At 42.1% G+C, this 14,305-nt stretch overlaps 1 protein-coding gene across 8 annotated transcripts in view; it reads right to left on the bottom strand.

Moving 5' to 3' along the window:
* Positions 1–14,305, bottom strand: part of ADGRB1 (adhesion G protein-coupled receptor B1) — a 911,276-nt gene that overhangs the window by 492,167 nt on the left and 404,804 nt on the right. For all 8 annotated transcript variants that reach the window (XM_073679967.1, XM_073679961.1, XM_073679962.1 and 5 more), the window contains exon 3: positions 3,389–3,547. In XM_073679967.1, coding sequence (XP_073536068.1) covers positions 3,389–3,547 — 159 coding nt within the window. The remainder of the gene's footprint in view (positions 1–3,388; positions 3,548–14,305) is intronic.

Here is a 14,305-nt window from a genome sequence, read left to right as displayed (position 1 = left end):
TTAAAAGATTAGAGAGGTTATCTCCCAGAGTTTGCTTTGCATATCACCAAGATAAAAGGACAAAAATCCCAATGGTTATAGAACCGCGGAGTGAGCCTGTGTTGAACGCATCCTGGTGATGGCACCATAGTTGACTAACATACAAGTTCTAGATGAGAAGAACTATGGCGTCTACTGGAGTCACATCATTCAAGAATTGAATCTCTCTATCTTTCGCTACAAATTTGGTAGCCAATAGGTTTTGGGCAGAACCCCAACCCAAAAGCCCAATGAGAAGACGTTCGTACTTTTCTTGGTTTTGTATCAGCCAAATGTTTATAGATTCATGCTCTAACAGACCTTGAAGTGTCTAATGAAGTCAATCCATGACCCAATGATTTTAATAGGACGTTGTGCACTTTGGTCTTTGGACCACAGAACAATCAACCTCCAAAACATACATGGAAAAGGCTCTTGGGTCATCTTATCTCCAGGGGACCTGGGAAAGGTGGACAACCCCTTTAAGATGCATTCACCAGAACATCATTTCAAATAGAGTTTTACATGATCTAAACTTCATTTCCTGTCTGTTAGATTAGACCTCGTACGTCTGGAGGCCTCCGAGAACCTGGCGCTAATTGCAAAATAATTTCTAATGATGGAAGAGGTAAAAAATGCATGAAGTAATTTCATCTAATTTCGCCCTAATCACTTTCCACGTGAACGCCCGGCTTTCAATTTTGGCCATTTATTAATCCGCCGTATTACGTACTCTGCACCCTCAAGACTCTGGGCTGTAGAATCCGGAGAATCCAGAGCCTAGACTGACAATCTAATCAAAAATATATCACTGCGCCATTCAAAAATGGAGATAATTAGCATGAGAACCAGTCTTGCATTAGCTAAAATGGTTTTTCCTTATAAGACATAAAGTGTTTTTAAATTAAAGAATGAGGCAAGTCGGAGTCACATCTGCCCAAGGAAATCAGGTTTAATCATCGCCTTCTCTAAAAGCTTGCGATTCCGAACGTTGGCTGAGAGACACGGCGCCGACATAATGTTCGGAAACTTCCTGCCTCAACAATGAAAAGTAAAGGGAATTTTTTCTCAACTTCTTTTCTTTACATAAATTTCCAACAGTCAAAAAAAAAATGTACTTGATACTTGTTGGAAATCTCATAGAAACTATTGAAGAGACATGAGTCCATGAGCGGCCACCTCTCCAAGGACAGCGGCACAACCAGACTCTATGACATATCTCCTGCGAATACCATAAATGTTTGAGACGAGAATAACCCTTCAAATGATAAGTGGGAGTCTAATCAATGGGACCCCCTCAAAGTGCCGTTTAGAACAGCATTAGAAGGTACTGAAATAGAAGATACCATGGTGCCAATGGAGACCCAAAGACTCTTCCACCACATGAGAAGTCACCTGTTAAAACAGCACATGAGGAATCCCATTACACATTTCGCTCCAGGGTACCAGGAGCTTAAATTTTCAGTCTTGCTCAAACCCAAAAAAAATATTAAACCTAAAAAAAACCTAATAAACTGGATATAGAAACTAGACTTTAGTTAGTAGAGTCACTAACAGTCTTATTAGGCCTTCCAAATGTTCCACCAACATGAACCATTCAAGCTATTCAACTTAGATGGCATTACGCCGGCCAACCAAATGAGGTCTATTTGGGGCTTCCTGACTGTTACAATAGAAAATTTGGGGGGAATAAGAATGGGACATGGTGAATTTTAACACACTAGATCCTTTAGTTCTCACCGGAGATAAGTCAACAACAGAGGTATCTGGCACCGGCTTACTCCACTCTCCTCATTGGGAATGAATGAATGTCTATGGGAGCGTTTGGAGGAGCAGTTGTCTGTCGATGGTGTTTGGCCATCTGACATTCATGAACAGAAGTAACCATGGCTTGAGCCGTAGGCTTGGACTAGATTATGGCCTACAGATTAATATTTTGGTGCAACCGAATAGTTGGCGTAAACTACGATTTTACTTTTGGTGGCCCCTGGGTGAATAATGCTACGCAAAAATATCACATGGCACAAAAGATTTCGGTGGCCCTCTAGTCAATGGCGTTACACAATAGTTGTGGTTGACCAGCATATTTGGCAACCACTTGCTCAATAATCTTTCATAAAAATAAAAAAAGGTGCAGTCAACTGTACTTTCTGGTAGCTACTGGGCCAATGGTGTCCGCGTTACAGACGAGCAGATCAGGCAAAATTTGAATTGGCCCGTTTGCTCGTTTTTTCCTGGAAAATGTAATTTGTGGAGAATTTATTCTCTTTGAATATAATAATATAATATATTGTAGCACATAGTAAAAAATAATCAGAATCTCTAGACTAACTTTACCGCTCAGCTCTCCGGTCCTTCTGCTCCTTACCGTCACCTGTCCAGTCCTTGCCACATCTTCTCATCCACCGGCAGTTTGCTGTAACCTTCGGCACAAGTGGAGAACCCTCGCTGGCCACATTAAAACTGGAAGTACCGCTTCAGTGAGAGAGGTGCAGAGATTCCAGTGGTGGGAGATCAGACGATGCCGCAAGGACCGGGCAGGTGGTGGTGAATCGTGGCATGGCTGGAGAAGCGAGTATAAGGATTCTTTTTTTAATCTTTTGATGAACCTTTATGGTCCAAAAAAAACGTCGTCCCAAGGCGCAGAAGTGAATTACAGAAATAGAAATCACCATTTTGGTAAATGAGAAGTTTCGTAAAAAATGTGAGTAGAATTTAATTCCACCATCTCTCGTCAGTATCCTAGTCCGTCTCCAGGTCGGCTGGGTTCTCGTGTCAGATTAAGCAATTACATCAACGGCCGCCAAAGTCACTAGCTTACAACAGCCGAGGAGAACAGGTGACGTCTACTGCCTTCTGGGTCAATAGTATCAAATAATAGTATAAGGTCACAAAATAAAAATCAACTTTTCAAGTCAACGTCAACTTTCAAAGTCAACCACTCTACAGAAATCAACGCCAATGAATTTTCCGAAGAGGAGAAGGTTAGAGACGTGAATCACAAACCTCGGGCACTCCAGCCATCAGTACCGCGGGTTACACATATACTGTAATCATGTCACCCCAGGCTAAAGAAAATCTAAAATGTTTCTCTGTGATTGCGCCGGTTTTAATTACGACCCATTGGTCAATGTAGCCGCAAGATGCCTCGGATGCACAAACGTCAACTTACAACTTGGGTCTGACCACCAGAGACAGGACATGTGCTAACGTGTAGTCAGGAAGTCCTTGGGGGTAAAGGATGACTTCTCCTCCTACCAGGTCCTACATCTAGGACACAAGATGTTTGTACATGTAGGACACAGTCAAGTCCTCTCCGTAGACGATGGGAGGTTGTCCTTGGCCCCTACATTGCCCCGCACACACTCACCGCTACACGCCTTTCTATTGCACAGTCGACCTTCTTCCAGAACACCTTCACAAATGTGGCTTTCGTCGGGAGGAGATTGACACGTCCTAGTTCTGGTTTGAAGCCCTCCACCACAGTCTCTGTTACAATCCCCCCATGTCGTCCATGCCGTCCATCCACCTGTTGAGAAAGAACAAAAAAAAGTTCATTAGTTTTACTCCAAAGTCTGTGAAAAAAAAAAGAAATTAGACTTTCTTTGGACCCATTGATCTAGATCTGACCCAAAAGAGAAACTGTCCCAACTTTACCATCCCGTCATTATTATCACCAGAACATGGGAGTCCAGCTTTAGATGTAGAGTACATACACTACTCAACACTGAAATTACACAAAAAGGAAGGAAAAATTGTGAAATTCTAGAAATCACAGGATGGAAGACGTCACTGATCTGCAAATGATGGAAAAGTTAGAACAAATTTTTCAAAAATTTGGTTCAGAAATCCCGGCACTTCCAGCCACAGCTGCTATTAATGAGGTTATTAATGGTCGTCTGAGGAAGGTTCTGCCAATGAAGGTGCAAATCATCAAGATCCGCTGCTGGCAGCTCCGGTCTAATCACCGACCAATGATAGGAGACAAGTCCGGAGACCCTGCAGCCATGGGAGCAGGTTTGGCCAAGAGACAGCTCACGGTAGGACGAGCAACATGCGGCCAGGCATTGTTGTGTTGAAAAATGGCTCCTGGGACATTTTGCTACTTACGAGATGACCCCAATCAGTTTACTAGTAGACAGCCCCTTTAATAATATCACCTCAGGGCACATGGCCATTTTTTGGGGATAAATTCAGGAAACTGCAAATTAATTGAAAGATTAAAATTATATATTTGGATTCCTAATCTTAAAAATTATCAGATCATAAGAACAGTATGCAACGACAGTGACAGATTCCATTTAGCTTCCATTAGATCTCCAGAGCTGCATTTATAATTCTGCTGGATTTCTTTTTGGATATCTCATGTGTGATACCATCGGCATCTGCATAAATTATAGTCTGCTGAAGAGTATTTATAGCTGGATTACTTATACCAGGAGATGTAAAGAAGCATAAATTGTAAAGAACAAACAAAAATGCTCCAAATTCTGAAAAAAATTGTCAGGGAGATTCCAGATTTTCCACTGTAATAAACATTCCCACGGTCAATAAAAAAAAAATGTAAAAAATATATAAATGATTTTTCTGGTCTCGTTTTACAGTTTTTCTCACTTCCGACAGGTTTTTCTGAATTACAATTGGAATTAAGGGATAATGAAATCCAATAACGGGCAGAAGACTCCACGCAGGTCGGTGGGCAGAGCAGGTGGTGGGTCATGGAGTCAATCCATATTATTGACCATTAAGAGTTAATTAATACCGCTGCTTGGATCCAGAAGCCTCATGGAGCCATCGGCACTTGTCACGTGAAGGAATCACAACTATCAAGCAAAGGTCCACATAGTCAATGGCTGAGCGTTAAACAGTTAAAAATCCTCGTTATTTATAAGATGTTCCTAGTTAATTAGGATGAGATTAGGGAGAAAAGAGACAAATCCCCAATGTCCTGGTAAGAACCAATGAGAGACTTACTGGGTACATCTCAAAAGAGATGTAGAAATTGGCTCCAAGCAGCTATGATATAAAAGGAGGAAGCGACAGTATTATACTCCAGAGCTGCACTCACTATTCTGCTGGTGTAGTCACTGTGTACATACATTACTGATCCTGAGTTACATCCTGTATTATACTCCAGAGCTGCACTCACTATTCTGCTGGTGCAGTCACTGTGTACATACATTACTGATCCTGAGTTACATCCTGTATTATACTCCAGAGCTGCACTCACTATTCTGCTGGTGCAGTCACTGTGTACATACATTACATTACTGATCCTGAGTTACCTCCTGTATTATACCCCAGAGCTGCACTCACTATTCTGCTGGTGCAGTCACAGTGTACATACATTACATTACTGATCCTGAGTTACATCCTGTATTATTCTCCAGAGCTGCACTCACTATTCTGCTGGTGCAGTCACTGTGTACATACATTACATTACTGATCCTGTACTGACCCTGAGTTACATCCTGTATTATACTCCAGAGCTGCACTCACTATTCTGCTGGTGCAGTCACTGTGTACATACATTACATTACTGATCCTGAGTTATATCCTGTATTATACTCCAGAGCTGCACTCACTATTCTGCTGGTGCAGTCACTGTGTACATACATTACATTACTGATCCTGAGTTACATCCTATATTATACTCCAGAGCTGCACTCACTATTCTGCTGGTGCAGTCACTGTGTACATGCATTACATTACTGATCCTGAGTTACATCCTATATTATACTCCAGAGCTGCACTCACTATTCTGCTGGTGCAGTCACTGTGTACATACATTACATTACTGATCCTGAGTTACATCCTATATTATACTCCAGAGCTGCACTCACTATTCTGCTGGTGCACTCACTATTCTGCTGGTGAAGTCACTGTGTACATACATTACATTACTGATCCTGTACTGATCCTGTGTTACCTCCTGTATTATCCTCCAGAGCTGCACTCACTATTCTGCTGGTGGAGTCACTGTGTACATACATTACATTACTGATCCTGAGCTGATCCTGAGTTACATTCTGTATTATACTCCAGAGCTGCACTCACTATTCTGCTGGTGCAGTCACTGTGCACATACATTACATTACTGATCCTGAGTTACATCCTGTATTATACTACAGAGCTGCACTCACTATTCTGCTGGTGGAGTCACTGTGTACATACATTACATTACTGATCCTGAGCTGATCCTGAGTTACATTCTGTATTATACTCCAGAGCTGCACTCACTATTCTGCTGGTGCAGTCACTGTGTACATACATTACATTACTGATCCTGAGTTACATCCTGTATTATACTCCAGAGCTGCACTCACTATTCTGCTGGTGCAGTCACTGTGTACATACATTACATTACTGATCCTGAGTTATATCCTGTATTGTACTCCAGAGCTGCACTCACTATTCTGCTGGTGCAGTCACTGTGTACATACATTACATTACTGATCCTGAATTACATCCTATATTATACTCCAGAGCTGCACTCACTATTCTGCTGGTGCAGTCACTGTGTACATATATTACATTACTGATCCTGAGTCACATCCTATATTATACTCCAGAGCTGCACTCACTATTCTGCTGGTGCAGTCACTGTGTACATACATTACATTACATTACTGATCCTGTACTGACCCTGAGTTACATCCTGTATTATACTCCAGAGCTGCACTCACTATTCTGCTGGTGCAGTCACTGTGTACATACATTACATTACTGATCCTGTACTGATCCTGAGTTACATCCTGTATTATACTCCAGAGCTGCACTCACTACTCCGCTGGTGCAGTCACTGTGTACATACATTACATTACTGACCCTGTGTTACATCCTGTATTATCCTCCAGAGCTGTACTCACTATTCTGCTGGTGCAGCCACTGTGTACATACATTACATTACTGATCCTGAGTTACATCCTGTATTATACCCCAGAGCTGCACTCACTATTCTGCTGGTGGAGTCACTGTGTACATACATTACATTACTGATCCTGAGTTACATCCTGTATTATACTCCAGAGCTGCACTCACTATTCTGCTGGTGCAGTCACTGTGTACATACATTACATTACTGATCCGGTACTGATCCTGAGTTACATCCTGTATTATACTCCAGAGCTGCACTCACTATTCTGCTGGTGCAGTCACTGTGTACATACATTACATTACTGATCCTGAGTTACATCCTGTATTATACTCCAGAGCTGCACTCACTATTCTGCTGGTGCAGTCACTGTGTACATACATTACATTACTGATCCTGAGTTACATCCTGTATTATACTCCAGAGCTGCACTCACTATTCTGCTGGTGCAGTCACTGTGTACATACATTACATTACTGATCCTGTACTGATCCTGAGTTACATCCTGTATTATACTCCAGAGCTGCACACACTATTCTGCTGGTGCAGTCACTGTGTACATACATTACATTACTGATCATGAGTTACATCCTGTATTATACTCCAGAGCTGCACTCACTATTCTGCTGGTGCAGTCACTGTATACATACATTACATTACTGATCCTGAGTTACATCCTGTATTATACTCCAGAGCTGCACTCACTATTCTGCTGGTGCAGTCACTGTGTACATACATTACATTACTGATCCTGAGTTACATCCTGTATTATACTCCAGAGCTGCACTCACTCTTCTGCTGGTGCAGTCACTGTGTACATACATAACATTACTGATCCTGTACTGATCCTGAGTTACCTCCTGTATTATCCTCCAGAGCTGCACTCACTATTCTGCTGGTGCAGTCACTGTGTACATACATTACATTACTGATCCTGAGTTACATCCTGTATTATACTCCAGAGCTGCACTCACTATTCTGCTGGTGCAGTCACTGTGTACATACATTACATTACTGATCCTGAGTTACATCCTGTATTATACTCCAGAGCTGCACTCACTATTCTGCTGGTGCAGTCACTGTGTACATACATTACATTACTGATTCTGAGTTACATCCTGTATTATACTCCAGAGCTGCACTCACTATTCTGCTGGTGCAGTCACTGTGTACATACATTACATTACTTATCCTGAGTTACATCCTGTATTATATCCCGTAGCTGCACTCACTATTCTGCTGGTGGAGTCACTGTGTACATACATTCCATTACTGATCCTGAGTTACCTCCTGTATTATACTCCAGAGCTGCACTCACTATTCTGCTGGTGCAGTCACTGTGTACATACATTACATTACTGATCCTGAGTTACATCCTGTATTATACTCCAGAGCTGCACTCACTATTCTGCTGGTGCAGTCACTGTGTACATACATTACATTACTTATCCTGAGTTACATCCTGTATTAGACACCAGAGCTGCACTCACTATTCTGCTGGTGCAGTCACTGTGTACATACATTACATTACTGATCCTGAGTTACATCCTGTATTATACTCCAGAGCTGCACTCACTATTCTGCTGGTGCAGTCACTGTGTACATACATTACATTACTGATCCTGAGTTACATCCTGTATTATACACCAGAGCTGCACTCACTATTCTGCTGGTGCAGTCACTGTGTACATACATTACATTACTTATCCTGAGTTACATCCTGTATTATACACCAGAGCTGCACTCACTATTCTGCTGGTGCAGTCACTGTGTACATACATTACATTACTGATCCTGAGTTACATCCTGTATTATACTCCAGAGCTGCACTCACTATTCTGCTGGTGCAGTCACTGTGTACATACATTACATTACTGATCCTGAGTTACATCCTGTATTATACTCCAGAGCTGCACTCACTATTCTGCTGGTGCAGTCACTGTGTACATACATTACATTACTGATCCTGAGTTACATCCTGTATTATACTCCAGAGCTGCACTCACTATTCTGCTGGTGCAGTCACTGTGTACATACATTACATTACTGATCCTGAGTTACATCCTATATTATACTCCAGAGCTGCACTCACTATTCTGCTGGTGCAGTCACTGTGTACATGCATTACATTACTGATCCTGAGTTACATCCTATATTATACTCCAGAGCTGCACTCACTATTCTGCTGGTGCAGTCACTGTGTACATACATTACATTACTGATCCTGAGTTACATCCTATATTATACTCCAGAGCTGCACTCACTATTCTGCTGGTGCACTCACTATTCTGCTGGTGCAGTCACTGTGTACATACATTACATTACTGATCCTGAGTTACATCCTGTATTATACTCCAGAGCTGCACACACTATTCTGCTGGTGCAGTCACTGTGTACATACATTACTGATCCTGTACTGATCCTGAGTTACATCCTATATTATACTCCAGAGCTGCACTCACTATTCTGCTGGTGCAGTCACTGTGTACATACATTACATTACTGATCCTGAGTTACATCCTATATTATACTCCAGAGCTGCACTCACTATTCTGCTGGTGCACTCACTATTCTGCTGGTGCAGTCACTGTGTACATACATTACATTACTGATCCTGAGTTACATCCTGTATTATACTCCAGAGCTGCACTCACTATTCTGCTGGTGCAGTCACTGTGTACATACATTACATTACTGATCCTGAGTTACATCCTGTATTATACTCCAGAGCTGCACTCACTATTCTGCTGGTGCAGTCACTGTGTACATACATTACATTACTGATCCTGAGTTACATCCTGTATTATACTCCAGAGCTGCACTCACTCTTCTGCTGGTGCAGTCACTGTGTACATACATAACATTACTGATCCTGTACTGATCCTGAGTTACCTCCTGTATTATCCTCCAGAGCTGCACTCACTATTCTGCTGGTGCAGTCACTGTGTACATACATTACATTACTGATCCTGAGTTACATCCTGTATTATACTCCAGAGCTGCACTCACTATTCTGCTGGTGCAGTCACTGTGTACATACATTACATTACTGATCCTGAGTTACATCCTGTATTATACTCCAGAGCTGCACTCACTATTCTGCTGGTGCAGTCACTGTGTACATACATTACATTACTGATCCTGAGTTACCTCCTGTATTATCCTCCAGAGCTGCACTCACTATTCTGCTGGTGGAGTCACTGTGTACATACATTACATTACTGATCCTGAGTTACCTCCTGTATTATACTCCAGAGCTGCACTCACTATTCTGCTGGTGCAGTCACTGTGTACATACATTACATTACTGATCCTGAGTTACATCCTGTATTATACTCCAGAGCTGCACTCACTATTCTGCTGGTGCAGTCACTGTGTACATACATTACATTACTTATCCTGAGTTACATCCTGTATTATACACCAGAGCTGCACTCACTATTCTGCTGGTGCAGTCACTGTGTACATACATTACATTACTGATCCTGAGTTACATCCTGTATTATACTCCAGAGCTGCACTCACTATTCTGCTGGTGCAGTCACTGTGTACATACATTACATTACTTATCCTGTACTGATCCTGAGTTACATCCTGTATTATACTCCAGAGCTGCACTCACTATTCTGCTGGTGCAGTCACTGTGTACATACATTACATTACTGATCCTGAGTTACATCCTGTATTATACTCCAGAGCTGCACTCACTATTCTGCTGGTGCAGTCACTGTGTACATACATTACATTACTTATCCTGAGTTACATCCTGTATTATACACCAGAGCTGCACTCACTATTCTGCTGGTGCAGTCACTGTGTACATACATTACATTACTGATCCTGAGTTACATCCTGTATTATACTCCAGAGCTGCACTCACTATTCTGCTGGTGCAGTCACTGTGTACATACATTACATTACTGATCCTGAGTTACATCTGTATTATACTCCAGAGCTGCACTCACTATTCTGCTGGTGCAGTCACTGTGTACATACATTACATTACTGATCCTGAGTTACATCCTGTATTATACTCCAGAGCTGCACTCACTATTCTGCTGGTGCAGTCACTGTGTACATACATTACATTACTGATCCTGAGTTACATCCTGTATTATACTCCAGAGCTGCACTCACTATTCTGCTGGTGCAGTCACTGTGTACATACATTACATTACTGATCCTGAGTTACATCTGTATTATACTCCAGAGCTGCACTCACTATTCTGCTGGTGCAGTCACTGTGTACATACATTACATTACTGATCCTGAGTTACATCTGTATTATACTCCAGAGCTGCACTCACTATTCTGCTGGTGCAGTCACTGTGTACATACATTACATTACTGATCCTGAGTTACATCTGTATTATACTCCAGAGCTGCACTCACTATTCTGCTGGTGCAGTCACTGTGTACATACATTACATTACTGATCCTGAGTTACATCCTGTATTATACTCCAGAGCTGCACTCACTATTCTGCTGGTGCAGTCACTGTGTACATACATTACATTACTGATCCTGAGTTACATCCTGTATTATACTCCAGAGCTGCACTCACTATTCTGCTGGTGCAGTCACTGTGTACATACATTACTGATCCTGAGTTACCCCCTGTATTATACTCCAGAGCTGCACTCACTATTCTGCTGGTGCAGTCACTGTGTACATACATTACATTACTGATCCTGAGTTACATCCTGTATTATACCCCAGAGCTGCACTCACTATTCTGCTGGTGCAGTCACCGTGTACATACATTACATTACTGATCCTGAGTTACATCCTGTATTATACTCCAGAGCTGCACTCACTATTCTGCTGGTGCAGTCACTGTGTACATACATTACATTACTGATCCTGAGTTACATCCTGTATTATACTCCAGAGCTGCACTCACTATTCTGCTGGTGCAGTCACTCTGTACATACATTACATTACTTATCCTGAGTTACCTCCTATATTATACTCCAGAGCTGCACTCACTATTCTGCTGGTGCAGTCACTGTGTACATACATTACATTACTGATCCTGAGTTACATCCTGTATTTTACTCCAGAGCTGCACTCACTATTCTGCTGGTGCAGTCACTGTGTACATACATTACATTACTGATCCTGAGTTACATCCTGTATTATACTCCAGAGCTGCACTCACTATTCTGCTGGTGCAGTCACTGTGTACATACATTACATTACTTATCCTGAGTTACATCCTGTATTATACACCAGAGCTGCACTCACTATTCTGCTGGTGCAGTCACTGTGTACATACATTACATTACTGATCCTGAGTTACATCCTGTATTATACTCCAGAGCTGCACTCACTATTCTGCTGGTGCAGTCACTGTGTACATACATTACATTACTTATCCTGTACTGATCCTGAGTTACATCCTGTATTATACTCCAGAGCTGCACTCACTATTCTGCTGGTGCAGTCACTGTGTACATACATTACATTACTGATCCTGAGTTACATCCTGTATTATACTCCAGAGCTGCACTCACTATTCTGCTGGTGCAGTCACTGTGTACATACATTACATTACTGATCCTGAGTTACATCCTGTATTATACTCCAGAGCTGCACTCACTATTCTGCTGGTGCAGTCACTGTGTACATACATTACATTACTGATCCTGAGTTACATCCTGTATTATACTCCAGAGCTGCACTCACTATTCTGCTGGCGCAGTCACTGTGTACATACATTACATTACTGATCCTGAGTTACATCCTGTATTATACCCCAGAGCTGCACTCACTATTCTGCTGGTGCAGTCACTGTGTACATACATTACATTACTGATCCTGAGTTACATCCTGTATTATACTCCAGAGCTGCACTCACTATTCTGCTGGTGCAGTCACTGTGTACATACATTACATTACTGATCCTGAGTTACATCTGTATTATACTCCAGAGCTGCACTCACTATTCTGCTGGTGCAGTCACTGTGTACATACATTACATTACTGATCCTGAGTTACATCTGTATTATACTCCAGAGCTGCACTCACTATTCTGCTGGTGCAGTCACTGTGTACATACATTACATTACTGATCCTGAGTTACATCTGTATTATACTCCAGAGCTGCACTCACTATTCTGCTGGTGCAGTCACTGTGTACATACATTACTGATCCTGAGTTACATCCTGTATTATACTCCAGAGCTGCACTCACTATTCTGCTGGTGCAGTCACTGTGTACATACATTACATTACTGATCCTGAGTTACATCCTGTATTATACCCCAGAGCTGCACTCACTATTCTGCTGGTGCAGTCACTGTGTACATACATTACATTACTGATCCTGAGTTACATCCTGTATTATACCCCAGAGCTGCACTCACTATTCTGCTGGTGCAGTCACTGTGTATATACATTACATTACTGATCCTGAGTTACGTCCTGTATTATACTCCAGAGCTGCACTCACTATTCTGCTGGTGCAGTCACTGTGTACATACATTACATTACTGATCCTGAGTTACATCTGTATTATACTCCAGAGCTGCACTCACTATTCTGCTGGTGCAGTCACTGTGTACATACATTACATTACTGATCCTGAGTTACATCCTGTATTATACTCCAGAGCTGCACTCACTATTCTGCTGGTGCAGTCACTGTGTACATACATTACATTACTGATCCTGAGTTACATCCTGTATTATACCCCAGAGCTGCACTCACTATTCTGCTGGTGCAGTCACTGTGTACATACATTACATTACTGATCCTGAGTTACATCCTGTATTATACTCCAGAGCTGCACTCCCTATTCTGTAGGTTCTAGAGCTGAAATCTCCCAGCTTAGTGACTGCATGGATGTTTCTCTGGTGAGTTCTGCTCTGTGAAGTGCACACATAGCGCAGTCTTCTGCTCTGCTGAGCTATTAGTTATCTATGAAGACGTTTAGTGACTTTTTTCCACGAGATCCAGCAGAATTGTAGGTGCATGAGGCTGTGGACGCCGGCTGCTCAGCAGTCACTTAAGTCTTCTCATGTACAACCAATGAGTTATTGGTACATCGTTCCATAGAGACGAGTGCTGGCCCCTCCCCCCGGACTCTTCCAGCTGTAATCAATGGCCGACAATGGAACAGATTTCCAAGAATCCTCCTGAATGATAAAGCTCCGGCTGAGATTATTAGCACAGTATCGAAATCACGAGTGGTTCCATAATCTATTCCCAGGGGCTCGGGATGATAAGCACCAACATCTGCAATCCTTCTCGCAGACCCCACAACCTCTCATAAAATATTCAGAATTTATACGCAACGCAACGCGGTAGAATTTACAAGCGCCGTAAATCTGACCCGGAATCCGGCTCTCCACAGCTGTAATCATCATTTTATTTCACACACCAATAATAAAATCTGCAACTCCATGGAAT

This window comes from Phyllobates terribilis, unplaced genomic scaffold (genome assembly GCF_046119375.1).
Source record: "Phyllobates terribilis strain yellow unplaced genomic scaffold, ASM4611937v1 Scaffold_4__5_contigs__length_816908805, whole genome shotgun sequence".
Lineage (NCBI taxonomy): Eukaryota > Metazoa > Chordata > Amphibia > Anura > Dendrobatidae > Phyllobates > Phyllobates terribilis.
This window is presented reverse-complemented; position numbering and strand designations above follow the sequence as displayed.